This window comes from Lates calcarifer, linkage group LG7_1 (assembly GCF_001640805.2).
Source record: "Lates calcarifer isolate ASB-BC8 linkage group LG7_1, TLL_Latcal_v3, whole genome shotgun sequence".
In the NCBI taxonomy this organism is placed as follows: Eukaryota; Metazoa; Chordata; class Actinopteri; family Centropomidae; genus Lates; species Lates calcarifer.
The window spans coordinates 21,357,743-21,374,017 of record NC_066839.1 but is presented as its reverse complement, the minus strand read 5'-3'; the positions used below and the strand labels follow the sequence as shown (position 1 = coordinate 21,374,017).

General features: G+C 42.0%; 1 protein-coding gene across 7 annotated transcripts in view; it reads left to right on the top strand.

Moving 5' to 3' along the window:
• The first annotated feature begins 4,254 nt into the window (after positions 1–4,254).
• epha7 (eph receptor A7) overlaps positions 4,255–16,275 on the top strand; it is an 85,649-nt gene continuing 73,628 nt past the window's right edge. For 2 of the 7 annotated variants that reach the window (XM_018699664.2, XM_018699662.2), the window contains exons 1-3: positions 4,255–5,278; positions 6,866–6,930; positions 7,562–8,231. In XM_018699664.2, coding sequence (XP_018555180.1) covers positions 5,185–5,278; positions 6,866–6,930; positions 7,562–8,231 — 829 coding nt within the window. In that variant the 5' untranslated portion in view covers positions 4,255–5,184. The remainder of the gene's footprint in view (positions 5,279–6,865; positions 6,931–7,561; positions 8,232–16,275) is intronic. The other 5 variants (XM_018699666.2, XM_018699665.2, XM_018699669.2 and 2 more) reach the window with 3 other exon arrangements.

The following is a 16,275-nucleotide window of genomic DNA, read 5'->3' as shown; positions in this document are numbered from 1 at the left end:
GTGGTGTTTTCCTCCAAGGCCTGACAGGCAGACTTCAGACTGCCCCCACCCTGCCTGCTGGATGCCAAGATCAGCCTGCACACATGCAGCCCCACCAGCTGTGGATGACTTGTTTGCTATTTACTGACACAGCCTGAGAGGTGCATGGGAACAAGATACAACAGTGTGCATAAGTATTTCCAACTTCTTTACACATCTCAGCAGTCTGTGGGACTCTGTCTAAGACATGTAATTTGAGCCTGGAGGGAGGAAACACTTGGGAGAGGAGTTAAGTGCTGCCTGCTGACGAATACACTGTATGAATGTTTAACAGATTTCTCTGGAAAGGAATATAAACTGTAATTGTCCAGTGTATGTGCTAGTTTACTTCATGCATGTTTCCACACCCAGTGAAATTCTTTTGAAAATGATAAGGCCTTTAAACACTGAGACCATCTCTATCTAACACTTCCTATTGACACCAGGCATGATAAGAGTTTTTTAAAACAATTCAGATGGAGGATGATCACTGGTGCAGTGAAGAAGATCAGTAACTTTCTGAGGATTTCAAATTCATCTCACAATCTCCAACAGTGAGTTTGTTCAGTCATTTACAAACATTCACTGACAAAGGTCTTAAGATTCATCTCCCCTAGAAAGGGGTAGTAAATTGACCTTAACAATAAAGGAAATGCTGAAAATCCAACTATTACATTTTTGTGTCTTTTGAAGCCTTGACTTCAATATTTGCTTTTAGTTTTGTTATTTTCCAAAACATATACTCCTACTATAAGTGTTTGAATGTCTTTTTCTTGCTTTCTATGCAGCTTTCAGTCTTTATTCATTCAATATTTGGATATGTGTGATATATCTGCTCAAAACTAAACTAATCTCTAATGAAATAACATAATAATAACATAATAATAATAATAATAATAATAATAATAAGATTAGCATACTTGACTGACAGACAGTGCAGTGATAACCTACTGTTAAAAATGCATTTTTCTATTGTTGTCCTGTGATTGTTTAAATATTTGTATCAATCAGTAAAAAATATCCATAAATATCCTTTTATTATTTGCAATAACTTTATTTGTTTATTGTATTACTAATTATGTACTTTTCTGTAAATACTACCTGTCTTCTTTTTCTCTGTTGTCAACAAGACTACCTTTCATTTTATGCAAGTATGCAAGTTGAATTAAATGAATATACTGTATATAATACTGATACTGAGAGGATTATACTGAGCAAAATTAAATAATTGATTGATTAAGAGAGTTTTCTGCTGAACAGTTGTTTGCTGGTCAAACACAGATGACACATAATAAAGAACAAAAGCTGTGGTTAAAAGTATCAACAGCAGGTTGCATTAAACATGCTGTTCAGCAGGCAGACAACTGTAATACTGCTGTTAGTCTGTTGATGATAATAAATTTATGTCCCAAGACTAGGAGTGTCAAATTCTACTGTGTGCAGACCAACAAAAGAAGATGATTTATTCTGACCAAGAATGGTCTCTTCCATTAAAGTCAATACAAACCACGTTAAAATCAAAGATGGTGCAGGATGTCTTCCTCACTCGTGGACTGGAGTGTTCCTCGGCAGCACTTCCGCTGCACCCCTAAAACCTCTGTCTGTGCAGGGTTTCCTGTGTCAGCGGCTGCCACACAATCCCAATGCTGAGCAGCTGGCAAAGGTGGAATGCTGTTCCTACAGCATCTGGTGATTTTGGCCAAAGAGTTGAGTTTTAACTTCCTCTGTCCACAGCACTTGTTTCCACAATGACTCTGGCTTTTCCAGATGTTGCTCTGCAGACTTTTGCGATGAGATTGTATGCAAGTTTTCCCTCTGATGACTCTTCCATGTAGACCCTGTAGACCCTGAAATGTTGCTCCATCACTCCTGTGCCAGCAAAACCCATCAGCAGTCCTCCCCAGGTTTATCTGAAAGTTTTCTTGGTCTTGCAGATCTTGACTTCCACAGTTTGCTTTAACTACTCTTTGTACAGTAGAAACTGGAAACACTGTTTTGTGGTCCATCAGTTAACTTCATATTCAAGTCCACAGTCAGTTACTTAGAGGAGCTAATGGTTGTTGAATGACCAGGTTTTAAGTCAGAGAATTTATTCAACTCTGAATTGTCATCAGGTGACAGCTCCTTACAGGTCCCAATGAGCCAGTTAAGGACAAAAAGTTCATGAAGTATTTTATAAGTAGAAGAGTGCCCAGACTTCTTCAAACTGCACGGTGCTATCTGCACGTCACAACTGTTAATGGTTGTTGGGACTGAACATTGAAGAAGTTTGCATCGGTTTTTGCAAATTTGTCCAGTGTCAGCTTTCTGTCTGGTCGCAGGGTGGGCACAACTTCAGACGAAGTGTTTGGCTTAACATCAAAATAACTCTGAATTCATTTGATTGATTCATCTGACCAGTCAGGTTTTCTGTAAATTTAATCTCCTTACATGATGCTCTAAATTCTGCTTTTCCTCCCAGCCTGGAAAATAACAGACTCTAAAGCACATCAGAATAAGCATTTTCACTCACGCACTTACTTTGTGTAATTTGTGTGTGTCACTGTGTAAAGTGTAAACTTCTCCTCAGGGACACCAAATTCTCAAAAAGACAATACTGAAGTAAAACTTGGCTCTGTTATAATGTTATTATAACTGACATCAAAGATGGCCAAGCCTATGAAAGTAAGACCCAAATTGTAACAAACCAGAATGATCCTCTCAGGATGTACAGGCACTAAGATGTTTACTGTGCTTCTGCTTGTCTGTAACTTTTAAAAAGCAAAGAGCAAACATTGCATATGAAGCCTGTATCTGTCTCCAGGAAGCAAAGAAAGCTGAGAGGGAAGAACAAACACGTCTGGATATTAAAACACTGTTGATTGAGAACCTAAACAGCAGTGCAGAGTGTTTGAATGCACAGTTAAACCAAACACTCTGTCATCCCGTCTCTCACACAGTCTACACTGAGGACTGGTGTAGTGATGGTGTCATGCCGACAGTTTGTGATAAAGGTAACATTAATCCCGATTAATTCAGCAATCATTAGTTATACACTTCCATGCAGGACTTGGCTGTGTATCAAGGGCAAAAAGGATTAGTTGCAATTTGCATAATAAACAGGCCAAACAAACAAACAAAAAACAGGAAAATCAGAGGTAAATAAACCTTGAAGTGAGTCCTTGTCTGCTTCTGTCCATTTTTATGTACACAGTTTATTAATCAATATTTGTTGGCCATAATTACAGCTGTGTTGCTTGTTTCTGAGGTAATGGAGATTAATTAGTGACCTGCAACAAATGCTGTATGTATAAAGGGATAATGAGCTCTGCTTTATGCTTTAATTTTTAAGTGATATGCCAAATCATCTGAGAAAGTGGGGAATTAACTTTAGACTCTTTAATTGTATTTTTTGTTTATCTTTGTTCAGTATTTACGACCCCCGGTGGTTGCATCTTTATGGTCAAAGTCCCTCAAGCAGAGGAGCAATAATGAATCAGGTCCCATTGTGTGGATGTCTTGTCTCAGTGGGACTTTCTTTATTTAAGGTGACCTTCCACAGATAAAAACACCATGTACTGTCTCTCCATCAAATTCTATATTTAGGCTCAAATGTTCAGACACTGTCACATATTAGAATCCAACAGGAGTTTGCACGTTCTCCCTGTGCCTGCTCGGAGTACTCCAGCTTCCTCCCACAGTCCAAACACATGCAGGTTAACTGGTCACTCTAAATTGCCTGTAGGTGTGACTGTGAGTGTGAATGGTTGTTTGTCTGTGTATGTTGGCCCTGCGATGGACTGGAGATCCGATCCCGCCCCTCGCCCATAATTGAGGTTCACGACAAGTGAGAGGGAAATATTGTAGTTTTCACTCTGCCAAAGTCTTCTTACAGCTGGTGTAACAGTTTACATTTCAGATTAGGTTTAACATTTATAACAAACAGACAGACAAAAAACAAACACATCATCTTATAAAATACAAGACAGTATTTCCATCCTGTGGTCCTTTACTAAAAACAGAGAGGACTCATGTCTCAGATGTCTATGAATTGTTTGCAGTTCCACCACACAGACATTTCCCCTTTAATCATCTCAGTTGATTTCACTTGAATAACTGTAAACGAGATTTAATGATCCAATATTCCACAACAGAACAAAGATTAGAAGAAAGTCCAGAAAATGAAAACAAGCAGAACTTTGTTTTTTTTTTTTTTTTTTTGTCCTCTTCCATTAATCATCTCCTCTCCCTTCAGATTTACCTTGTGACCATTTGGAGGGGCCTAGGCCCTAGTTTGGGAACCACTGGACTAAACTAGCTGAATGCACAGTATTCATGGTGGTTAAAATTTGTTCCACCCAGAACAGCTACAACAGTAAAATGCTGCTGATGCACTGTTAATGATGCCCTGTAGATTATCAGTCATAGATACATTTTACTGTAGAACAAGTCATTTTACATACATTTACATACACATATAGATGGTACTTTGACTTAAGTAAAGGACTTGAAATAAAAGCTGTGTGTATGTTTGTGTGTGAAAATCCTGAAAGTGACACATTAGTTAAACTCCCAGGAAGAAAGTGAGAACACTGATTCTTGAAACGCAGACTTTATCAGTAAAAATATGAGAATAATTCATAGAGGTGACTGAAATCTCTGCTGGAGGTGGAAAATGTGTTTTGAGTGTTTCTGATCCACTCTCATCATCAAGTTTCAAAGGTGACATGGCTGGAAAAAGAAACAACCCAGACAACTTTGAAGAGTGTGGCGCTCGTTGTTTGTGGAGCTATGCTCTCTCTCTCTCTCTCTCTCTCTGTGGTGTGTGTGACCACAGCATCTCTTGTCCTTTTTCCTGAAGAAACCCAGAAATATCTGATCCAAGTTGTAACAACGTTTCCTCCGCCGTGCATTCCCCCTACTAAAAACACCCAGCCACCTCCGCGCGCTCAGTGGCCCTCAATTTTCATGACGTTTCCTCCTCCGGGTTGCTATTGGACAATCCCTCCGCCTGTGTTCGTGACTGACATCACCGGAGCCACAGTCTCCTCCCAGCGGCAGCAGACGCTATTTGAGTGGGGGACTAGCGGATTGTTGTACATAGAGCCGGTTTAGCGTCGTCAATGGGAAGAGTGCGAGTCGGTGGCAAAGCGAGTTACGGTCTAGATTGAAATCCGCGGCCCCACCATGCTCTCCAGGTCTAACCCGTGTCTGTGGATTACATTTTGCCTTCATTTATGCTGTTATGTAGACAGCGGGGAAGCACAGAATGCGAAGGAAGGTAAGTTCTTAAAGTTTGGACTCTTCCATCCCATCGCGTTTGGAGACATCCTTGAGAACTGACAGAGACGTGTACAAATCCAGCAGACAACCTCCTTGTTTTTCTCCCCACTTTAAATTCTCACGCAGTTTTAATAACTCAGAATGTGGATGTTAGATTTGCTCAGTTGCGGTCAGATGAGGCCGGGCGGGGAGGGGTGGGGGTGCAGGGATGACAGCGCTGTCTGTGCCCGGACTGTTTTTTACGCACCGCAGTTAAAAAGCCGTGGAACGCGGGTCAGACGCAGAGGGGGGGCTTCTGTTTTTATTCCACTCCAGGCCTCAGTGAGCTATCGGCATAACCAGCCCGCTATTTATAGATTAACAATCTAACGCGACAAACTAGGTAGTGTCAGCGGATCGATCGCTCCAGCGGCGGCTCGCTCGGAGTCAGCGAGCCGTCTCCGCGGACGCAGTTTCGGAGGGTTACTTCCTCCAAAGTGGCCTCAGCTCTAAGATCCTGGCTAGTCTTGTTTCTCGGAAGAAAAATACAGCAGACTGATGCGGAGTCGTTATCTGCCTCAGACACTCAAGTTGACCTGAACTAAGACAATAAAACAGCAAAATAAGAGACGATTTAAACGCCTGAAAACTGTCAGTTTTAACTGGTCAGGTTGTTGGTTAAATTAATAAAATAACGTTAAAATAACAGAAAGTCACTCTCCAGGTATTGATTTTCTTTCACCATCGAAACTACAGCGCGGTCTGGATATATTGGCGGATATGAATTGAAAATCTTCGGTGGAGGGATTTTCATTTTTTTTTTTTTTAACAGGGGATTCCGCAGACCTCCATATCAGACAGTCACCTGTAAGATATAACCGAGCATTATTGTTTTTTTTACGCCTGTGCGTCCTGGCTGCTGGCCCCTCTGATAATAGAGCTGTGTGCTGATTTTACATACAATTCAAACTACTTGATGTTTTTATACAAGCCGCCGCGGTGCCGCTTTAAGCTCCCTCACGTCTCCAGAACATAAAAGCTGTTTTGTCGAATCTTTTCTGATTCAAACCGAACAAGCCGCCTGTTCATCTGTTACACGGTTTCACTGGACTTTTTCTTCTTCTGCCGTTCTGAGCTTAAAATACACGAGCGCGTGTTGTGTGTGTGTGTGTGTGTGTGTGTGTGTGTGAGAGAGAGAGAGATTCGGGATGGAGACAGAAGCAGCACACACACATAACTTCCACTTCAAAAATGAGTTTTAATAAACTGTTGCGTTAAATTAAACCAATAATAAGTCATTTCTTTAATACGCGTAAATCGTGTGCGTAATTATTCCCACCACAGTCCAACGTGTGTCTGCGTCCAGGACTCTTTATTTCTTCTTTGTGCTCAGTGTCAGTCTCTTAATCTGTCTCTCAGAAAGTTCCCCCTGCAGACGCTGCTGCAGCGTTTATGTTCTTATTGCATGTTTTTATTTTAGCCGCTGCTGGTAGAAATTAGGTCATGAGCATATGCGCTATAGATATAGATATGTGGCCTGTCACTAACACCCAGCCCCGTGCCCCGGTGAGATTTAACCACCTGCCTCTTGGTTTCCTGTCACCAGTGATTCTGCTGGACTCCAAGGCACAGCAGACAGAACTTGAGTGGATCTCCTATCCTCCCAATGGGGTAAGTCTGCAAAATATCTGCATCACAGGCACGCGGATGTTAGGCTACTCCATATCTATAATTCTTCCAGCTTCCCCCTGATGTCCCACATATGTCATAGGAATAATAATTTTGTAAGTAGGTTTGAAATATACATATGGATCCATGCACCATATTTCTTTGCTCACACACGTCTTTTTTCCCCAGAACATAAGATAAAGAATACAGGAGGATGTCTCTGCCGCTAAACTCTCCTGGTTTTTGGCATTCAGAGCACAAAGGCCTGAAGCCGACCACTTCCAACTTGCGAGTCTGATTAAAAGCAGGCTGTGAGAAAGCTTTTAAATAAATAATGTGAACAGAAGCAGATAAATGGAGCAAAATCATTCTGTAAAGATGTGTTTGTGAGATAAAAAAATGTAGCTGCTAATCTCCATTCATTCCTGCAGTTTATTACATAGAGCTCTGTCTGAAATGATATTTTTTTATATACCTATTTCTTATCCATTACAATGTAATCATCTCCTGTTTGGTTTGGTTGCCACTCATTCGACATCCATCTAATGAGAGAGAGACATTTTTTCATGTAAATTCAACATGGTGATGTTCCCTAATGGATGGATTCATTATAAGAAGTGTTCTCTTCTTGCAGTGGGAAGAAATCAGCGGCTTAGATGAGAACTACACACCCATCCGCACTTACCAGGTTTGCCAAGTCATGGAGCCCAATCAGAATAACTGGCTTCGGACTAACTGGATAGAGAAGGGCGATGCTCAGAGAATTTTTGTGGAACTGAAGTTCACCTTGAGGGATTGTAACAGTCTACCCGGTGTGGTGGGCACTTGTAAGGAGACGTTCAACTTGTATTACCAGGAAACAGATTCGGAGGTGGGCAGGAGCTTACGGGAGAACCAGTACGTGAAAATTGACACGATCGCTGCGGACGAAAGCTTCACTCAGGGTGACCTGGGCGAGAGGAAGATGAAGCTGAATACAGAAGTGCGCATAATTGGCCCCCTGTCCAGGCGGGGCTTCTACCTGGCCTTCCAGGATGTTGGGGCGTGCATCGCCCTGGTATCTGTCAAAGTTTATTACAAGAAGTGTTGGTCTATCATTGAGAACCTGGCCACGTTCCCAGACACCGTGACGGGATCAGAGTTTTCCTCGCTGGTGGAGGTTGAGGGCATGTGTGTGAGCGACGCCGAGGAGGAGGCCGACAACTCTCCCAAGATGCACTGCAGTGCCGAGGGGGAATGGCTGGTGCCCATTGGGAAATGTATATGCAAGGCTGGATTTCATCAGAAAGGAGATGCGTGTGAACGTGAGTGTCTGTGCTTTTTGTTGTCACTGTCAGAAAGAAACATATTTTTTACTAATAACTGAATTTACTCATAAGCATTCCCAGAGTTGTTTCTGGATGTTTTACCTTTTAGCAGTCAGTCAGGGACATCCTGGATTTCACACAACAAAGGTGTGCCAAGAAAAACGGAAAAAAAAAAAAACCCAAAAAAACAGGCAATAAACTGGGGAGTATTTGTGATTTAATTATACAAAGCAGGGAGATGACAATTTAGGCATAGTTGACTGAATAGTTGTGTTGGCAAATGGGAATTAAGCAGCTGATTTGACAGCAGTAAAGATGGATGAAGTATTGAGGCCAAACATCCTCAGTGTAATAACTGGAATCTGTGTTAATTGATTACGAGGCGCTTAATTTATAGGCATGATTCTGTTGACTCTGGGATTAAATAATAACTTGAGTTTAGCTCCTCGGATCAAACGCTCCTCTCTGTCTTACTGGCGGGGAGCCAAGACAATCACTAGCAGAATACACAGGTCTAGAGGAAGTCCAGCCAGTCTTTCAGTATCTGCCCCGGCCAAATGACCCTGACAGAAAGAGAAACAAATAGCCGCTGTACTGTGGCATTTAGGCCTCAGGATATTTATGAAGGAGCCTAACAGGAAGGTCAAATGCAGCCTAGCTGTGGCTCAGTTATATGTTGTTGTGGTGCTGGATTGTGCAACTACAAGCAACAATAACACGCTTTCTGTCACTCTAAAGACTCCAGTGGCCACCTGATTTTAAAGATAAAAATCACTATGGATTAAAAGGGGGTGACTTAGGTCACAGAACTTAAGTGGCCTGCCTTGTCAGCAAAGCAGTCTTTTTTTTGCAAAGAGGGCAGCTTCAATCTAAGCAGCTTATGAGGAGCAGCAGCCAGTAATAATTGAACGGAATGCGTCTAAGAACAAATTAGTGTCCCTGGCAGACAAGCTTTTATGCCACGCTGTCAACCATTAGGGACCCCTCTGAGGGAGGTGTGTTAATGAAATATATTAGGCCATGTAATTTAGAGCAACACAGCCCGCCTCAAGTTGTGCTATGTCTCTAATGTTAGCAGTCTACCGCTGATTCAACCCCACAGAGCTCTTTTTTATTGTTCTTGTTGTTTTAATATGCATAGATGTAAGATCCAGTTGTGCCCTTAGGTGGAAAGAAAGCCCATGATTTATTTCCACAGGGAGAGCGATGCAGCATAACAGCCAATACCTCTGGATTGTCAAAGTAATTTTAGCTACCTTTTCTTATTATTTCTTGATGCAAACCTCTCAGAACAGAAGACTGTTGCACGTCTCTATTAATTAATCTGTTCATGTGTCAATTAAAATAAATATCTGTAGATATAAGCGGTGCAGTGAACCTATCTTTAGGTTGTTTAAAGCCTGAGGAACAAGGTTCCTTAATGTGTATGTGGATCAGTTCCAGTCTTGATACTGCACCTTTATGAGCTTTATCTCCACTGAGGCATGAGAAGCCTTTGTATTAAGGGGTAGTTAATCTAAATAAAATGAGAATCATGGTGCACCATCAGCACTTCTTCCAGCAGCTCCACTGACATTAAATTGTCCATTCAGTAGTTTCCGCAGAACAATCTAAAAGCTATTCAGACTATTTCTATCAACTGAACAGCAAAGCAATAAGTCCAAGTGGCTGTGACCATTAAAAATTTGAGACCCTGGCTTTTAGACACTGGACTAACTTGTCTTAGTGCTGTAAAAGGACATCATCTTTCAGCTGAGGGGATTTGGTCTCATAGCACATGTCATCGGTGATGCTATTTACTGTAGTTCTCTACTGTTGAGGGTTCAGAAACAAAAAGGTTTGGATGAATTGTCGTCCAAACAGGTATCTAAAGGCAAAAACATTTACACCTATTCTGTCAGGCACTTTGCTTGAAGCATAGTGAGGCTTTTAGGGATTAGTGCCACATCAGTTTAACTTTTCAAACACATTTTCTGTTGGTTTGTTCTCACTTCACGCCCTCATGGAAAAACTTCTTTCAGTTGTCCATCATAGTGTTCCAAGTTCTGTCATCCAAAAGGGGATTTCAGAAGCAGTTCAACAATCTGATGAGCACTTTATTGTAAGCAAACTGACTCCTTAACAGGCCTATTTTTGCATCTGTAGAGTGCTACAAATTATAAAATGGTTACCAAGTAAAATATTCTAAGGGTAGGTGCAGGTGGCGTAAGCAAGTCGAGCTGTCAGTCATGTCATCTGAGGAGCTCCCTCTGAGGATGCAAAGGCCTCCTCTGAAATGTGTTGTGATCCACTCATTCATCACCGTCAGCAATGAGGGACCCCTTGTCTTTCACCCCTATGCCCCTCACTCCCTCTGTCTCTCTTTAACTCTTTGTGTGGCAATCTGTGGCAGTAAATGTCACTCTTCTTCTCCGCCTGCTGTGTTCAGTGGCCTCAGTGCAATGGGTGTTGAAAAAGGCCAGTTGAAGTGTCCCCGCAGCCTGCGCAGGCTTCATTTTGCGAAGAAGTGCGTGTTGTGAAAATAGCGCCCATTCATTCGTTGGTCCTGTTTAGCGCTGGCTACTGGTTGCAATGGAGCCATAGAGTCGTTTAGACAGAGAGAGGGCCCTTGTGGGAGGACACTGATCTCTTTGTTTTGCTCAATCCCGGGAATGTATGTTGTCTGATTTTGACACATCAGATCATTGTGGTACTAAATAACTAGTGCTTACGACATGATTAACTGTTGACCCGCACCCAAAAAAAAGGATAGGTCCCTATTTGGTGGAAAAGAGATAAAACAGGGCGTATCTTACTGCTATCAATGCATGCTAACAAGAGAATTAATGAGGGGCTACAGCATCCTGTAGAAGCTGGCACCATCCATCTTGACTGTCAGGGAGTTGGACAGAAGTTAGTTGGAGACTGATTGATGATTGAGCCCCCCGAGGGAAGGGCCTGAGCAGTTAGGGTCAGACCACAACAACTAACTAACGTGCATGGAAGCCACCAGGCGGCCCAGGCAAACACACTCAGCACCATGGCTGGAGGAAAAAAAACTGCATTTAGCATTTCAAATGAAGCCAGGAAACAGAGTCAGGAGGTCTTCATACATCTTGACGCTCCCCCTGATTGATAAGGTGTGAATTTTATACAGCAAATGGCTGTCTTTTATAACTGCTCCAGAGCTTAATTATGCAAATGACAGGTGTGTGCAGAATCCACAGGAGACCCGAATGGACCTAAATCACTCAAGATTGAAATAAATTGTTGATGGATGGGAGCTCATCCTGTCACTGCCCGTGTCTGCTTCTTGTGAATAGTAGCATTCTTCCACAGCACAAGGCTTTTCCTCCTTGTTGTCTTGGCCTGGCAGGTAGCAGTCAGACACAAAGATGTGGTTTTCTCTGCTTAGGATGTTGCTACCAATGCAGTTGACAGTGTCCTAAAATTGATCACTTAGGGTGAGGTTTTGAGATTTGAAGAAGCTAAAATGATTAATGGATTGATCAGCTTATCTAAGTAAAATACCTCCTGTATCTCAGTTGTCAATGATTTTGTATTTTAAATTGTTAACCAGACAAATCAAGATATTTGAAGATATCACCTTAGGCAGAGGTGGTCATAATGACCACTACAACTTAAAACAGCTGTCAGTTGAAGCTGTATCCCAATTATTTTTTAAGCTTTCAGAGTCCAAGATTACATTGTCAGGATGTCTTGTTTTGCCCATTCACTAGTCCAAACATTGCAGATATTAAAACTATTATCATCAACAAAGAAAAACAGAACATTTTCACATTGGTAACCTTGGTTTTTTGACATTCTTGTAAAAAACATGTAAGAAATGCTTAATCTATCACCAAAATTGTTGCAGAAAATTCTACAAATGAGTTTGCTTACCTGCATGTAAGCTTATACGTGAATCTGTAACCGTATGTCTCACAATTACAGGGTTTCAATCGGGCATGTAACAATTCTCCCAATGGTTCGATTCAGACGTAGATTTGTTTTGCAGTAATGTCTTTCAGTATTATGATACAAGATTTTGGGCATTTTTATCATGATTGCAGCCTTGTTGTCAGAATTGTTACACCACTAGATTCATCTCAAAGTCATTTTTACATATCTCTGATTGTGATGTTCAGTACGTTCCAGGAGTAGCTGTATTTCACTATCAGGTATAATTCTTCACTTTCTTGCTGCACTTACTGTACTGAGTACTTACTTATATATCGCATCATACCCCAAAACTGTGCTCTCTGAGCTGTATGAATGTGGGTAAAACTATAGAAATGATGATTGTTTAGTGATTTTCTCCAGAACATTGGTTGTTGAAATTACAGAAAAGGCCAGTCAAAGGGTGTTATACTTAAGTGGAGTTATACTACTGAGAACAGATGCAGAGTTGTCTTCATGGCTGTAAAATATTACTGTATTCCTGTACAGTTCTTTGGCTCTATCTAGTTCCCTCTCATTAGTAGAGACTAAACCACAGCTGCTTCCTTGGAGGATGAAGAGAAGGCGGAATGTTTGAAATTGTGATTTGGCAAGCTGTAATAATGAACATTTATTTTACTCCTACATCCAATGACCCTTTTAAACATGCTCTTCCAAATGAGAAGTTAAAGCAAGAAGTTGTTTCCCGGGACACACTTGCTTGAACTGGTGCCTTTAGTGCTTTCTGTGGAATCCAGCTGCCCTGTCAACACGTCAAATTAAATACAAATGCCTCATTTTACTTAGCTGCAACTTATACTGGGAGGCTCATTCACAAAGTCGTTTGGCTTAGTGAATATTTTTCTTAACGTTATACTTACATGAACTGTACTTATTCATATGCTGAAGCAAAGGCACGGAAACAAAAGGCCTGTCATTACTAATGATCTGCTCCAGCTGGTTTCTTTGTTTGGAGATATATCACTGAGGTAAGGATGGATCTAAAACACACAGCCTGAGCACAGAGAGCTGAACTTAAAGAAGGACGGGAGGCTGCCAGTGTCTGGTCACTGGTAATGGGTTTGTCTCTCCCCTCTTCTGATAAGCTTTAGCTACTGAATCATGCATACATGAATATCAAGCAGCTGATGGAAAAGCTCAATGCACTCAACTGTTGTAGGCACACAAACCTTCAGAAAACACTATGGGGACAATCTAAAACAGATCTTATGGAGGTATTCTGACCAGCTATTTAACTCTGTATCAAGACAGCAAGGAAAAAAAAAAAAACGGGAGTGATGGCTTATCAATGTCTAGGTCTTGGAATCTGACCTGCCCATCCAAATTTGAGACCCTGCATTGCATAATATGAAAAGACAGAATCCAAGTAAACAACCATCATTCTCATGCAAACAAAGCCATATGGTCAGTTGTACTGGTAGGGGATTTTGTTAACCCCCTAAAAGGGAGACCTTTGTGACTTTCTGTCAGATAGTGTTATTTCCAAGGTGACGTCAGGGTCCACATTAGGCCATGCATGAGGTCAGAGAATATTAACTTCATTTACACATGGCTGCAGACGAGTGCAGCGCCACAATGGAGGCCTGCCTGTTGTGTTTAGTAATGTGAGCGCCCTGGCTGACAGGACACTGTCAAGACGGAAGATGGATGATAGCAGCAGTTGACCCTTGATCGCCAGCAGAGTCACCTCTCCGGCCCCCTCTCCCTGCATGACAAAAGAGCCCTCCCCACGGTGCAGCGGACCTCATCTCCACTTGCACTAACAGGTTCAGACATCTCCATCGATCCCTGCCTCCATATCTCTTGCAATTCTAAGCTTTTGCCCTTTTTAGCTATCCAAACGGCGGCACAGATGTCTTTTTTGTAATTGCTTGCTGACTGCTTGAAAGGGATGTGATCAGACAGGTGAACTCCATGTCAGAAGAGAATGTCCGTGGTATTCGGTCTTGTGTCCCTGTGGCATGAGGGTGAAAGTGATATGTGACTCGGGTCAGGGTCCCTCCACCTTAAGAGGCAGCAGGGAGGGCCCTGTTGTCAGTGGAGCTGCTCTTCTGGGAGGCTTCAGACCATGGCTCTGTACTTTAATCTTCCTTTAAGAGGAAAATCAATAACTTATTACATAACTTCACACTTTTTCCCACTTACATCTAGAGCAGAGGAAGCAGAACTTGAAATGTGCTTAGGATGGCTCTGTTGCCGGAGTTTCTGATGTTTCTTCCAGACAGTTGTGGTAAAATGAATCATTCTCTGCAGAACAGGAGTGGAAGTGAGTGAGAAGAAAAAATTTAGGGTTACGCAGCAACTAATGATTACTCTCCTTACTGAAGTTTCTAGATTATCTGAGTAATTGTTTGCTGTGTGAAATGTCAGGAAATAGTGAGAAATTCCCAGACCACATTTGACTCGGTAGGACTAGGAGTGAATGAGAAAATATGTTTTATTTTGTAATTTGGATGAACCGACTCTTTAACAGCACCCACGGTCATCTTAGGCCAAGTGTCTTTTGTCAGGGAAGGCCACGGAGGCCTGGCCGCAGCCGCTGGTTTGACATTGTTTCATTCCTTTCTGTCACAGCTCTGGGACTGGAGGAGAGTTTGTGGTGGATTTGAATGGGCGGGGGCTGGGTCAGGAGGGGAGGGTTGGTAGGCACTGGCACAATTCAGAGATAATGCTCAGTTGCTGACTGGGGACATTTTCAGTGCCGATGTCGTTTGGGCTGCAGGGGGCTGTGGATTGGTCCGACCTTTGGACCCTGTGCTTTCATCCCCAGAATGCAGAGTCCTCGATTCATCTGCAGTGTCTTTTAGCACGGCTCCCTTTCAGAGCTGTCCACCTCATCCATTAAAGGTAGCTGCCTGGCTGGCCTTAAGGGCCGTCTCTCCTGTTTCCATGTGAGTTAAATGAACTAAACAAAAGACGATTAGGCAGGGACATTTTCCATGTCACTGAGAATCTATTTCAAAATGCTCACTCTGCATGATAACTTGAAGAAGCAGAGACCTTTTAGGAGGACTGAGAACAGACTTGAGATACGGCTCAGGCAGAGTGAGAGGCCATAAATTCAATGATGTAATGAGTTTAATCTTAAAATGCCCTTCGTTTTCCATCTGTAAATCTGTGCAGTAAATCACCAGGAGACCTGAAAGAGAAAACAGGTGTTCAAGTTTGTTGTTTGCAATTTGTATTGCTGTCAACAGCGACTCTAATGCAGCTGAAACAGTCTTGTGTGAGATCATATAACCTCCTCCTTTATATTTCACTCATAGCCTAAGTAGATGCATTCGTTTGACGGTGCCAGATTCACAGTCTCACATTTATCCTGGAAATTAAGGTTTACAGGAAAAGATTGATGTTAGACTTCACTCTGTCTTTCAGTACTTTCATACTTCACTATTATTTCTGCCACACTCACCCCCTAGCCCATTAATTCCTATGAGGATACTAATTTTATTTGGAAACGCATCACTGTTTCTATGTTTATGCCTGGAGTCCATTCTACTCCAGAGTTTTCAAGCCCATAACAGTCATGCCAACACCAGTGTTTGCTTCTCGATTGGATGTTATCAATCATGATGTACCCCTCTTTGATTTGTCATGCTTCTGTCATGCACGTGACCCGATTCAGCCTCAGCTGAAGTGGTCAATGTACAGGTCACTGACTCGGTGTCTTTGCTTGCAGCTGTTGTGAAGAATTTATCTGCACAACAGTGAAATGTCATTCATAGTATTTTCTGCAGCTAAGCGACCAACTGCAGAGTAGATGGTTAGCTTCCTGTTTACAGCGCCACGTGCATCCCCAGTGAACGTGAATATTCATGTGTTTACAGGTGTGTTAGTATGGACGGAGATTATTTCTGATATGGTGCTAATGGATGGATGGAAATGGTTTTCGTTGGCAGATGCCAAAATGAAAACATATTAGCGTTAAAGTTACTGGTTTCTCAATGATAATCTTATCAGTGGAGATTACTGGACCTGATAATTTCTTCATTGGTTTCCTGTTCCATATTGTCTCAGTTTTAGGGTACACTCTCTGGACTCACTTTTAGCACCACAGCAGCAGCATTTGCTTAGATTTTAGTATAACTTAATCAGTGTCTGG